Raw genomic sequence first — 13987 nt, forward strand, 5'->3', positions numbered from 1 at the left:
AGCAAAATTGGCGTTGCTAGACTGCTACTTCTTTTACACCCCTTATAAACTATCGATCATTGATTTTAATAAATGTGTGTTATTATTTTCCGTATCGTATGACGGCAATTGTATCTCTCTTAAACACGATGTTATTTTCTTGAAACCGGAAGTCCGGGAAGGGATCAAAGTTAGCTGGGGGGTGGGTGACGATTGCTTTTACTACACGTATTTCTGACTACACCTGTCTGCTTCATTGAATGAGGTTTAGCAAAGAAAGTGGCATCTGTTTTGGTCCCAAATATTATTTAAAACACGGCGCAAAAGTTGAACTGTATATAAGAAACCCAATTTCACAGAACTGCAGTTTAACGGTGAGTACGGGGTAGTATTTTACTTGACACAAATACAATAGGCCGACCGGCTGTATTTTGTTTGTATGGGTTGCTAGCTAGTTAGCTAACGTTAGCTTGCGACGTAGCTAACTAGTTTAGCTAGATATCTAAAGCCTTGCTAGGGGTCAGTTGAAAATGTTTTTCACCTTATTGTTAAAACATTAATTAAATATACAATATGCATTCAATGCAACATTTTAAGTGTCAAGTAAAAAGTCATTTTTAGCTAAACTAACAATTTCATCGCTAGCTCATTTCTTTAACGTTAGCTGATGATGGCTAACTGCACACGCCAGTGATCAACTGCTTCGCTAGTTAGCCACCTTGCCAACGTTTGTTGTCGTTTTCAACGTCTAATGTTGAATAAAAAATGGTGGCATATTATACTTTTTAGCTTTTTGAAGGGTTGTATAAAACACTACTAATTAGCGCAGTCAGTTCTATTTTCTCCTGACATTCCCAGGTTTCCCGAATATAGGTTCCTAGTTAGTTCGCCGTCTAAATATTACAAGTTATAGCCTAATGACTACCAAAATGTATGCTTTCACAAGGCCCATTAGGCATCAATTTACATTTTGTTTATACCTGCGACCTTTGCTTTTCAGCAATAGGAACTCAGTGAAAAGCAAACGAATATGAGTTAATCAAACGTATTATTCCAATTTAGGTTTGGATGAAAAATATTTGCTGTGCATGTCACTGATGTGCTGATTATGATAGTGGGTTACCAACTGAAAAAATTTGAAGTGGCATTGCTCTCATATCTCCCCTTGTCCCACCCCCAGGCAACGAGCTGGCGCAGGTCGTGGGGTGCCCGTGGACCATGAGGGATAGCGGTAGCAGCCTAGCACAGAACCGCTGGCAGGGGGACCTGGGTCTGGCCGTGGGCCCGGAGGACACTGGAGGTGTCGGGATCTCTGGCGGTCACCTAGGGATGGACCCCACCTCCACCCACCAGATGCCCAGCCCTATGCACCTTAAACTGGGCCAGAAAGAAAGGGCGGCCTGGGAGGCCGAGTACATGGAGGAGATGGAACGGGAAGAGAGAGAGGATGAGAGGAAGGGGGAAAACAACGTGGATGAGGAGGAAGAGGATGGTGATTTTGAGGCAGAGGGTTGGGACGAGGAGGAAGATGAAGAGGCAGAGGTTGAATGGGAGGTCCCACACATGGTCCCCACTGCATCCTTACAAGAGCAGAATCATCACCAGCTGCAAGCATCACTGGATGGCGAGGACCAGGACAACAGCCTGGCCAAACCTGAAGCTGGGGACGTTACGAGCGCCCCTGTCCAGTCCAGGCTCAACGGGCTCCGGCAGCGCAGGCTAAAGCGCTGGCGAAAGCTCCGCTCCCATGCCGGCCTGCGGTTCCGCCTTACTCAGCATTGGAAGACCTGGCGTCAGAGGGCCCTGTGGGTTGGCACCCTGGGGCATCGGAGGGCAAGGAGGTGGCGCCAATACAGCCTCTACGCCAACCGGCAGAGGAAGGGATCGGACCCAGGCTTAAACAGCAGCCCGCCATCAGACAATGAGCGGTTGAATGGGTCGGAAAGAGGTGAGATGCCTGGATGGCATTTGGCAAAAACTGAAGACCCAGCCGTATTACATTTTTGTTAATAAGAAAAGAATAGGCATTTGAACAAAGGAGTTAACCAATTGTCTTCGGTTTACCAAATGTCTGTTATTAAAAATATTTAACAATGCAAGTTGTACCACAACTATAATCTAATAAAACATTCAACCATTGTTATCCCTGCAGACAACTGGCTGAATGGTTACTCTGGAGAATACCAGTCTAGTCACATGGGAGGTACGGGGGATAAAGGCAAGAGGGAGCTAGATGCCTCCTCCTACTTCAGCGTCAGAGAGAAACCTTTGGAGGTCGCCCTCACTGAGGAACACATCAGCTGTGTGCATGGTAAACATGTCAACCATATTCTTCTGGAAAATGTTTCTTGATTAAATTATTCTATTGATTGCCGTAAATTTAAAGTCTACGTTCTGGTCATTAAGCAGATGCTCTTATTCAGGGCACCGGACAGGAGTAACTAGAGTTAGAAATATCCTTGCTCGAGGGGAAAACATGCCACTTTGTCGGCTCAGGGATTTGAACTGGCGTTTTGGTTACTGGCTCAACACTAAACACTGGGTTGTCTGCCGCCACAAAAGTTAAGCAAATATTTGAGGCAAATACCCTGTGATTATTAGATATGGAGAAAATAATTGGTTTAGCAAAGTGAGTCTGTTGTAGAAAATGTTAGGTACATTTGGGAGAATGCACGTTGTAAAAGAGTTTTGTCTCCACTCTGAACTTTAACAGTCATTCAGTTCCTGCCAGTGCAGCGTTTGTCCTGAGTAATGTAGTCATAAAATCCTCCATATGCTGTGATTCTATATTGCTTGCCCAGCATCCTCCATCATTTTTCCCGTCACTTCAGGGATCTTAGACGAGTCCCTGCAGAAGTATGGCAGTCTGATCCCTATCAACGCTGACGACGTGGTGGAGAAACTGCAGGGCATCTTCAACGACAACTTCTCACAGCCTCACAGGTTTGTCTGAAACACACATGCTACAATCTAAGGGTCTGGGGAATGGGATCAAAATAAATATTGTTACAGGCATGGTGGATTTACTACTGAAAGATGTCTTGCCTTGAAATATGCTACACTTTGATATTTCTTGCTTCATCTATATGTATTTCCCTATCAAAAAAAAAAATGCCATACTCATTCCAGGAAGGGATTTTTTTGGTCCTTTCAACTTGTCGAATTAAGACCTAAACAAACAGGTGAGGGGGAGCTTCTCGCCAGTGAATTAATCAAGTACAAGGTAAGAGCAAAAACCAGCAGATACTGCCCTCCATGGAAAAAGTTTGACACGTATGCTGTGGGTGAAAGCGTTAGGTCTGTTTCTGAGATTTCTTTGGGATGCCTTTACTGGCTTTGGACAACTGGATTTGGGCCGTTTATGCCATTCTGCCCTGCAGGTCTTCTCAAGTGGGGATGGGGACCATCTGTGAACTGTAGGTCCCCCAAAGATGTTCAGTGGGGTTCAAGTCTGGGCTTTGGCTGGGCCACGAGGACATTCACAGTTTTGCCACTCTATCGTAAGGCTTTATTGATGGAGCGCTGCAGTGTTGGTTGTCCTTCTGCCAAGTTGTACCATCTCTACAAAAAACATCTGAATCTCTTAGTGGCCATTGGGTTCCTAGTTATTTTCATAATGAAGACCCTCCTTAACTGGTTAGTTTGGCCCAGCGACCACCTCTAGGACGAGTCTTGGTATTTCCTAATGTCTTCCATTTCACAATGATGGAAGCAACTGTGCTCCTGGGTACTTGATATGCTGTAGCGTTTTTTTAATAGCCTTTAACAAGTCTCAAAGCTCTCTGGGAGAGTTCCTCGGACTTCATGGGTTGGATTTTGGTATTGGATGCACTCTGATTTGTTGGATCTTATATAGACAGGTGTGACTTAGTAAATCATGTCCTATTAATTGAATTTGCACAAAGGTGGATTGCAAGTTCTAGACACATCTCAAGGGTGAACAAAGGACACAATTGCATCAGCTCAATTTGGAGTGTCATGGCAAAGGATCTGAATAGCTACAGTACCAGTCAAACGTCTGGACGCCTATTCATTCAAGGGTATTTATTTTTTTACTATTTCCGACATTGTAGAATAATAGTGAATACATCAAAACGATAAAATAACACGTGGAAATAACACTTAATAACTAAGTGTTCAACAAATCATAAGAGATATATATTTTAGATTCTTCAGAGAAGCCACACTGTTCCCTGATGAACATTTTGCACTCTCCTGGCATTCTTTCAACAAGTTTCATGGGTTAGTCACCTTTAATTATCTTCCAACAGTCTGGAAGGAGTTCCCACATATGCTGAGGAATTGTTGCCTACTTTTCCTTCACTGTGCGGTCCAGGTCATCTCTAAGTATCTTAATTGGGTTGAGGTTGGGTAATGGTGAAGGTCAGGTCATCTGATGCAGTACCAATCGCTCTCCTTTCTGTCAAATAGCCCTTACACAGACTGTAGGTGTGTTTTTTCGTTCAGTTTCCTGTAGAAAAACAAATGATGATCCCAGTGAGCACAAAGCTGTTGGCATAGCATATCGATGCAAAATGCTGGGATGGCCATGCTGGTTGAGTGTGCCTTGAATTCTAAATAAATGCCTGACAGACACCAGTACAGCACCACCACACCTCCACGCTTCCCAGTGGGAACCACACATGGAGACCAAGCATTCACTCATTCTGTCTTACAACAACAGAGGTTTGAACCACACATGGAGACCAAGCATTCACTCATTCTGTCTTACAACAACAGAGGTTTGAACCAAACTTCTCAAATTGACTTCTCAGACCAAAGAACAGGTTTCCACCAATCTAATGTCCATTTATTTTGTTTCTTGACCCAAGAAAGTCTGTTCTTTTTGGTGGCCCTCAGTAGTAGTTTCTTTGCATCAGTTTGACCATGAAGGCCTGATTCATGTAGTCCCCTCTAAACGGCTGAATCTGAGGTACAGTTAATTGACGATTTCTCAGGCTGGTAACTCTAATGAACTTACAGTTGATATAAAAAGTCTACACACCCTTGTTAAAATGCCAGGTTTTTTTGATGTGAAAGAATGATTCAAAGATAAATCATGTCAGAACTTTTTCCACCTTTAATGTGACCTATAACGTGAACAATTCAAATGAAAAACAAACTGAAATCTTTAAGGGGGAAACATTAAAAACCCACATTAACCTGGTTGCATAAGTGTGCACACTTTTCAACGAATACTTTGTTGAAGAACCTTTAGATTTTATTACGGCACTCCGTCTTTTTGGGTAGGAGTTTAGTAGCATGGCACATCTTGACGTGGCAATATTTGCCCACTCTTCTTCGCAAAAGTGCTCCAAATCTGTCAGATTGTGAGGACATTTCCTGTGCCCAGCCCTCTTCAGATCATCCCACAGATGTTCAATTGGATTCAGGTCCGGGCTCTGGCTGGGACATTCCAAAACATTAATCTTCTTCTGGTGAAGCCATGCTTTTGTGGATTTGGATGTGTGCTTTGGGTCATTGTCGTGCTGAAAGGTGAACTTCATCTTCAGCTTTCTAATGGATGCCTGAATTTTGTGCCAAAATTGCCTGGTGTTTGGAACTGTTTCTCTTTACTTATTTGAGCCGTTATTGGCATAATATGGACTACTACATTACAGATGTATGAGTTGGTGTTTCCATACTTTTGACTGGGCCATGAGATTTCGGTAAAAATAAAATCGTTGTCAATAAATTGTCACATATTTCCAAAAAAACTTTACTACTTTGTAATGATGAGTACTGGTGCAGATTGATGACAAAAGATATACACCGATGAGCCATAACATTATGACCACTGACGGGTGAAGTGAATAACACTGATAATCTCGATATCATGGCATCTATCAGTGGGTGGGATATATTAGGCAGCAAGTGAACATTCTGTCCTCATAGTTGATGTGTTAAAAGCCGGAAAAATGGGCTAGCGTAAGGTTCTGAGCGACTTTGACAAGGGCCAAATTGTGATGGCTAGACGACTGGGTCAGAGCATCTCCAAAACTGCAGCCCTTGTGGGGTGTTCCTAGTCTGCAGTGGTCAGTACCAATCAAAAGTGGTCCAAGGAAGGAAAAGCGGTGAACAGGTGACAGTCATGGACAAGGCTCATTGATGCATGTGGGGAGTGAAGACTGGCCCATGTGGTCCGATCCAACAGACGAGTTACTGTAGTTCAAATTGCTGAAAATGTTCATGCTGGTACTGATAGAAAGGTGTCAGAACACACAGTGCATCACAGTTTGTTGTGTATGGGGCTGCGTAGCCGCAGACCAGTCAGGGTGCCCATGTTGACTCCTGTACCACTGCCAAAAGCGCCCACAATGGGCATGTGAGCATCAGAACTGGACCATGGAGTAATGGAAGAAGGTGGCCTAGTCTGATGAATCACATTTCCTTTCACATCTTGTGGATGTATAGCCGGGTGTGTGTGTGTCGCTTACCTGGAGAACACATGGCACTAGGATGAACTATGGGGAAAAAGCCAAGTCAGCGGAGGCAGTGTGATGCTTTGGGCAATGTTCTCCTGGGAAACCTTGGGTCCTGCCATTCACACGTACCACCTGCCTAAGCATTGTTGCAGACCATTTGATGGCAATGGTATTCCCTGATGGCATTGACTCCTTTCAGCAGGATAATGCGCCCTGCCACAAAGCAAAAATGGTTCAGGAATGTTTTATGGAACACAACGAGTTCAAGGTATTGACTTGCCCTCCAGATTCCTCAGATCTCAATCCAATTTAGCATCTGTGGGATGTGCTGGACAAACAGGTCCGATCCATGGACGCACCACCTCACAACTTACAGGACTTAAAGGACCTGCTGCTAACGTTTTGGTGCCAGATACCACAGCACACCTTCAGAGGTCTAGTGGAGTCCATGCCTTGACGGGACAGGGCGGTTTTTGTTGCAAAAGTGGGACCTACATAATATTAGACAGGTGGTCATAATGTTATGGCTCATTGGTGTATTTACTCAATTATAAATATAATATTACAGAACAAAATGTCCAGAATGTGGAGGGATCTGAATACTTAAATTTTTTTTATTCAATACATTTTTGTTCTATATTCTGTCTGGTTCATTTGTTTGACTTGAGCCATGTGTGGAACACAAAGGAACAGTGCCCTCTCAGTGGCAGGGCAGTAATGTGTACTCAGGTTATAGACTTTAACAGAATTTAAACTGCTTTCAATTAGTTTACAAGTAAAACATTTGATGAGTTCAACATACCAAGTAAACGTGCGCAACATTACCCCTAAAAGTGCAGGCACACATTCATGACACTGAAACACAGTCCTTTACTCTGTAAGGGCACAAAGGCAGAGAAAGGAGCACGGCACCAAAGACAACGTGGCTGAATATTTATACAACCTGATATCCTCGAGGTCTGCCTAATGTAAGATGCCATTTAAACATTAACCATAAAAAGGCTGGGGTTATTGGCCGTGGATGGTCGGAGGATTTTAAATAAACTCTAACTCTGTTCCGGTGAGCAGTCAGACATCCTTTTAAAGCACAACTCTAATTACTGACATCATTGGAATGTTTCTAAATATTTTTGACTTTTTAATACTTTTTGTGCGGTTTGTTTAGCAATTCAGCAGGGAAAAGAATCTTTATCTGATTGATTATTTTATTTGTCACTGACTTCACATGTGCTTCTGATGCACCTTGTACAAGTCTCACTCAGACATTTTAATGCTGCTTAAAAGAATGAGGGAGCGCTTAACCACACATCGGGTCTCGGTGAGCAAAATATATTAAACATTAAAAAAATGACTGTACATTGTGTCATTCACTGAGGACAAAATGACATAACGGTCAATGGAAACCAAAACCGCCAACCCATTGAGGGCTGGATTCAATCCCACACCGAAAATCAAAGTCAACAGTTGAAATCCCAGGCTGTTCCAACTTGTGTACATTTTATCACGGCAACTCATAATGTGACTCAGTAGTGTGTGGCCCCACGTGCCTGTATACACTCCCGACAACGTCTGGGCATGCTCCTGATGAGATGGTGAATGGTGTTCATTACTGCACTTCCATCTAGTTCCCCCCCCAAAATAGATAAGGCAGCAAAACACCTTGAATTGAAACATTCCTCATCTCGTGTCCATTTCTACCAGGAAAGCCGTGGTGCAACATCTAATCCAATCCTACCAGAGGTCGTCTGGCACAGCCATGGTGCGAGGCTTCCGTGTGAACTACAAACGTCACGTTCTCACCATGGATGACCTCAGCACGCTGTATGGACAGAACTGGCTCAACGACCAGGTGGGACTTAATGGGATAAAGCCCCTCAAATAGTTAAAAGGCTTAATACATTCTTAAAACAAAACCTAACAAATAGCTGAATGGTTCAGTGTAGGGCTTTGTTTTCAACAATATCAGATTTCAACTTTGTGTGTCGCCTGAATCTTAAATTTTTTATAGTATACTATCCATTGATATTTAATGCATGACTTATGTACATTTGTTTTGTGTGCCTGTGAGGATCAGTTCATATAAGAAATAAATCCAAAGTCATATAAAAGATGTTGATACTGTCTCTTCAGGTCATGAACATGTATGGAGACCTTGTGATGGACTCTGTGCCAGAGAAGGTAGGAATGTTTTTGGTTTTTAAAATCTCCACCACAATATCCTACTTCCAAACAAAACCATTTTCTTTCTGTTGACAAAAAATATATATTTTCAACATACAAGAATGTCTGTAACATCTGGCGATGTAGCAATTCATTGATGCTCATTGGCCTATCAAACTAACCAGGTAAATGTGTCCTTCATTGGCCTATCAAACTAACCAGGTAAATGTGTCCTTCATTGGCCTATCAAACTAACCAGGTAAATGTGTCCTTCATTGGCCTATCAAACTAACCAGGTAAATGTGAATGCCGGTCGTTAATAGAAAGATTGGTTACAGATTACTGCAAACAGAGCGGAGTTGCTCGTGCCAACAAGGATCAATCCTTAAACTAATATTCGTATCTGAATGGGACCTTCAGCATTGAACTGCATGAACCGTGGCCTTAGCGATGGAGGCTTTATTAGTTGAATGGCCGATGTAAATGTATTGGTCAGTGTTACCAAATGTGCTGTTCAAAACCATTTTACTAGCGGTATTGTGTGTGCTTCCGGAGTGGACAGATTTCTGCTGATTGTTTGGTAATGGGCTCAATGAAATAAATCGTTGTGATGTTTTGGCAAGGACCAGACCGTGCATTCAGCCATTTTTACATAAGCAGACTAAAGCTGTAATGTCATTATCAAAGGCAGCAATCACTTTCACTTGCGTCACCTAAGGCCGGTGTTTGGCATCCTAGACAGTGTAATTTTGTGGTAGATCAGGATAAAATGTCAATTTTTTTAAATGGGCAAAACCTTTTAACTTTTGGGTCTCTGAACGCACCCACACCCACAGTGGTTAGCGCACATATACAATACCCCTCAAAGATTTGAGGTCGCTTAGAAATGTCCTTGTTTTCTTTGAAAACATAGATGAAATTAGCTTGAATAGGAAATATAGTCATTGACATGGTTAGAAATAATGAATAATAATTGTGTCCTTCAAACTTCGTCCAAGAATCCTCCATTTGCCGCAATTATATCGTTACAGACGTTGGCATTCGAGTGGACAGTTTGTTGAGGTAATCTGAATAGATTTCACCCCATGCTTCCTGAAGCACCTCCCACTAGTTGGATTGGCTTGATGGTAACTTCTTTCGTACCATAGTGACGCTGCCTCCACAACAGCTCAACAGGGTTGAGATCCGGTGGCTGTACTGGCCCCTCTATTAAAGACAGAATACCAGCTGACTGTGAAGGGAGTAGTACACAGCGTAGTACGAGATCTTCAGTTTCTTGGAAATTTCACGCATTAAATAGCCTTCATTTCTCAGAAAAAGAATAAACTGACGAGGTTCTGAAGAGAGTTGTTTGTTTCTGGCAAATTTTTAGCCTGTCATCGATTGCTGATGCTATGGATACTCAACTAGTCTAAAGAAGGCCTTTAATCAGCACAACTGTTTTCCGCTAACATAATTGCAAAAGGGTAAATAATGATCAATGAGCCTTTTCAAATGATCAGCCTGGATTTGCAAACACAACGTGCCATTGGAACACAGGAGTGATGGTTGCTGATAATGGGCCTCTGTACGCCCATGTAGTTTCTATTAAAAAACAGCCATTTCCTAGACTTCCTGTATCGTATATCGAGCCATGTGTTTAACTGTACGTGAATGAAAGGTGTATGTACGTCCCTACTAGCGGCATCAGCATTCCTTCCTGTCTCCCAGGTTCACTTCTTCAACAGTTTCTTCTATGACAAGTTGAGGACGAAAGGCTATGATGGAGTCAAAAGATGGACAAAGAATGTAAGTAACAAATTTGACCTGGTGTGAATATTTGTATACGATGTATTGTGTATCTTCATTATCCATTTTCAGTGTTACCAGAATGTTGAATTGTGACGTTAATGCAACATGGAGAACTAGTTGAAATGTGGACACACTTTGTACTATGAAAGGTGAACATTTTTTACAATTGTTGTTGCGTTGTGCGAAGACCTTTAACCCACTTGCTCCGGGATGTTTCCTCTTCCCTCCCAGGTGAACATCTTCCAGAAGGATCTGCTGTTGATCCCCATCCACCTGGAGGTCCACTGGTCCCTGGTCAGCGTGGACATCCCCCGCAGAGCCATCACCTACTTTGACTCCCAGCGCACACTCAACCGACGCTGCCCAAAGGTGAGGCCGTCATGTTCACTGTTTATTTTTTGCTGAACTGGGAGTCCGAAGGGTGACCTGGGTGAGTTCACTCGTTCTGGCAAACAGAATGTTTTAGAAAACGGGGGGGAAACCTTTCTGGGGTATGTGTTTATTTTGCTAGAGTATGAAATCTCGCAGAGTTTTTACAATCCATTAATCACTGTTGAAAAAATCATTTGCGACTAAAACATTTGGTTGGGAGGAATGAATACTCCCTAGTTGATGGCTGTCCAAGAAGGAAATGTGTTTGAAATGTTTTTATTTCTGTGGAAGGGTTGATCTGTTTCACCTTGCTCAGAATGGTATTTCTGTAAATTTATTTGGTCATCTTTGAAATTCCCTCGTCTTTGGTTTACCCCCTACACAGCATATTGCAAAGTACCTGCAAGCTGAAGCTGTCAAGAAAGACCAGAGAGATTTCCTTAAAGGTTGGAAAGGATTTTTCAAAATGGTGAGTCGGTTTGACTTTAATTGTGAGAAGTTTTTGTCAGACTATAAATCAGAATTAGAAAATTTGGTAATTTTAAAATAATGTACATGTGGTGTTTGACAGTGGCAGTACATTGAGGGGATTTACTGTGTGTTTCCTTTAGAATGTGGGCCGCCAGAACAACGACAGCGACTGCGGAGCATTTGTTCTTCAGGTGGGTTTGACAGTAATCCTAGATTTCCATACTTCTGTCCAGAGCTGCAGTTTGTAGCAATCCTTCTACTTACACATGTATGAGCTGAATTTCAAATCAAGCCAGAGCTTCTACTGAGACTAAGATCTGGTATTGGATAGGTTTATTACGATAACTGTGCCCTAACGGCTAAGTGGGCCAGTTTTTTTGCCAGGCGTCCTTATGTGCATCACTATGGGGAAGCCTGGTTTTTAATCTTTCTGTGTTTTTTTCAGTACTGCAAGACTCTGGCCCTTGGTCAGCAGTTCAATTTTGGTCAGCAGGACATGCCCAAACTGAGGAGACTCATGTACAAAGAACTGTGTCACTGCAAGCTCTCGCCCTGATGCCACGCCCTCTGAAGATTTTTAGCGAGGAAGCGGCGGATTCTAACGTGGAGGCAACAGGATGGTTCCAGCGAGCCATTTTGAATGAGCTAGTGAGAGAAAGGAGAAAAACAAAAAATAAGAACTTTTCGAAGGAACATTTTTTTTTCTCTTGACGACGACGATATCCAGAGACTTTACTACTTTACTACTAAAACTACTTCTCCTGTGTTTCTTCCCTCTTATTCTGTTCTTCTTCTCTGTCCCTTTTACCTTGTTTTTATTTCATGTTTCCCTTTTTTTTTTTTCTTGTGTCGACAGAGGCCATGTCTAAAGCCAAGCCACATGCACCCCGTTCACTGTATAGTACGCTACTTTGACCCTGGTCAGATTAAGTACACTATGCCAGTAATCGGGTGCCATTTCGAATACTAAAACAAAGCAAATATAAAAAAAAAAAAAAAATAGACTTGACACCTCATTGACTCGACCACCCTAAACTGAAATGCTGAAAAAGTTATTTTTCACTTTTTATGTTCTTGCTTTTTCTTCTCTGTCAGTAAAAAAAGTGTTGCTAAGCTTACCGTTGGTGTTTTTGGAGGGCAGTGATGATTATGTTTCATATTTTTATTAAAATAAAAATATCTTACCAAGTCATGTTGTAGTCATGTTGGTTGGACCACATCAGCTAAAAATAGTGTATCCCAAATTCCACTATGCCCTGGTTTTAAAGAAGTGCACTATATAGGCATTAGGTTATTATTTGGGGTTCACGTTATGTATTATTTTTTTACATATTTCCTTTTCTTTTTGTAACTAAAATACACATTGTTGATAGATGTCATGTGCTTTTTTTTTTTTTTGCAGAACTTTGATGGAACATAATTGACTGTTTTATATATTTTAAAACGCATTTATGGTTTATCAGAATAAACAAGTACATGGCAAGGAACAGATGAATGAAATGTTTTAATATCTGTCATACTCCTGATGTTGAAAATGGATTCCCTAGCTGTTGTAAATGGAGTGAAAAAAGCGTGTTCCATTTTTGTTTATTTTTTCTGGATAGCTTTGATTGAAGACTGATCTCAGCATGTGTGGAGTAAGACTTTAGTCTTGTAATTCTGTCAACCAGACAAGTAGGAAGTGAACCCAAAGTTCAGCTCTGTTGTATGGTTAATATTTTCGCAGAATCTCTTCTTTTAGTCGCTAAACTCTCATAATAAAATTTGAATCTGCGTGATTGTGATGTAGTATTAAACTACATATAGAAACAGAACTGGCCTACACAGTCACCATAAGGATTATATAGTAGTTAGACACCATATATTGGGATATATGCTACCTGGATTTTTCACTTGATGAACACATTTACAGTTTGTGTAGTACAGTATATCTAAGCCTGGAGATGAGCAAAAGTTAGTGTGAAATATTGTGCAGCCATTGGGTTGGGGGTGGCATGAGGTAGTAAGCATCATCTTGTTAGTCAGGGGAACAGAGAGCCGGTTGCTGAGTGCCACAGAACTAGGGGAAAACAAAATTCTGGTGGAAAAATATTTTGGCCATGTACATGTATCACCCACCAGCTGGAGGACCGTCTCTGGAACACTGGGTTCCTGGGGTTAATGGGGTTGTCAATGGTCCTGCCCTTGAGTTATATAGGACCTAAATGAAGGGCAGGTGGCGCCTGAAAACCGTTGATTTTGACTGTGAGTCTTGTTGCTCTGCAGCTTGGCAGACGGAGAACCAAATAAGGCTGAGACATCAGTCGGTGCGCCTTGTGGCTGATTTTTCCTACCTGAAGCTGTAAAATATGATGGTCCTTAGCAACTTGAATAAGTCAGCTATCACTATTGTTTATTTTTTTATTGTTGTCATTTAGCAGATGGTCTTCAGAATGAATACAGTTAATGCAGACCAACACAATTAAGTAGTAAGTATATTCTACTCAATTAGTTATCTGCAGAACTCACTTCTGGAAAGAAGAGCATACAAATAAACATGGACTCATCACCATCAGGTATGAGACAAACCAGAATAGGGTCATCTGCAAAATTAACTAGTTTGGCAGATGCATTGGAAAAGGTGCAGTCCCCAGCATAGAATGGGTAGAGAAGGGGTGCAGGCATGCATCCATTCAGTGCTGAGAGATAAAAATGTTTGAATGTGTTGACTGGTCTGACAGAAAGTCAATGATCCAATGACATACGCAGCTGGAAACATTCAGCTTGAAGAGCTTGTCTTTGTTGAGGTT

The 13987-nt window shown here is 41.9% G+C and overlaps 1 protein-coding gene across 1 annotated transcript; it reads left to right on the top strand.

Annotated features, from left to right (window-relative positions):
- The first annotated feature begins 97 nt into the window (after positions 1-97).
- Positions 98-12390, top strand: senp3b (SUMO specific peptidase 3b). The gene is made up of 11 exons (XM_010899167.5): positions 98-353; positions 1160-1927; positions 2132-2290; positions 2811-2922; positions 8106-8253; positions 8535-8582; positions 10275-10352; positions 10587-10724; positions 11113-11196; positions 11339-11389; positions 11644-12390. The coding sequence occupies exons 2-11, from the start codon at positions 1198-1200 to the stop codon at positions 11752-11754; spliced, it is 1659 nt and encodes a 552-aa protein (XP_010897469.1). The 5' UTR covers positions 98-353; positions 1160-1197; the 3' UTR covers positions 11755-12390.
- The last annotated feature ends 1597 nt before the right edge of the window (positions 12391-13987 follow it).

Source organism: Esox lucius, chromosome 24, assembly GCF_011004845.1.
Source record: "Esox lucius isolate fEsoLuc1 chromosome 24, fEsoLuc1.pri, whole genome shotgun sequence".
NCBI lineage: Eukaryota > Metazoa > Chordata > Actinopteri > Esociformes > Esocidae > Esox > Esox lucius.

What these genes read in the sequence shown, in the direction of transcription:
- senp3b (XM_010899167.5), top strand. Translation starts at nt 1,198, where the DNA reads ATGAGGGATAGCGGTAGCAGCCTAGCACAGAACCGCTGGCAGGGGGAC. An exon ending in GTTGAATGGGTCGGAAAGAG is followed by an intron (nt 1,928 to 2,131) that starts GTGAGATGCCTG and finishes TTATCCCTGCAG; the next exon opens with ACAACTGGCTGAATGGTTAC. An exon ending in TCAACCGACGCTGCCCAAAG is followed by an intron (nt 10,725 to 11,112) that starts GTGAGGCCGTCA and finishes CCCCCTACACAG; the next exon opens with CATATTGCAAAGTACCTGCA.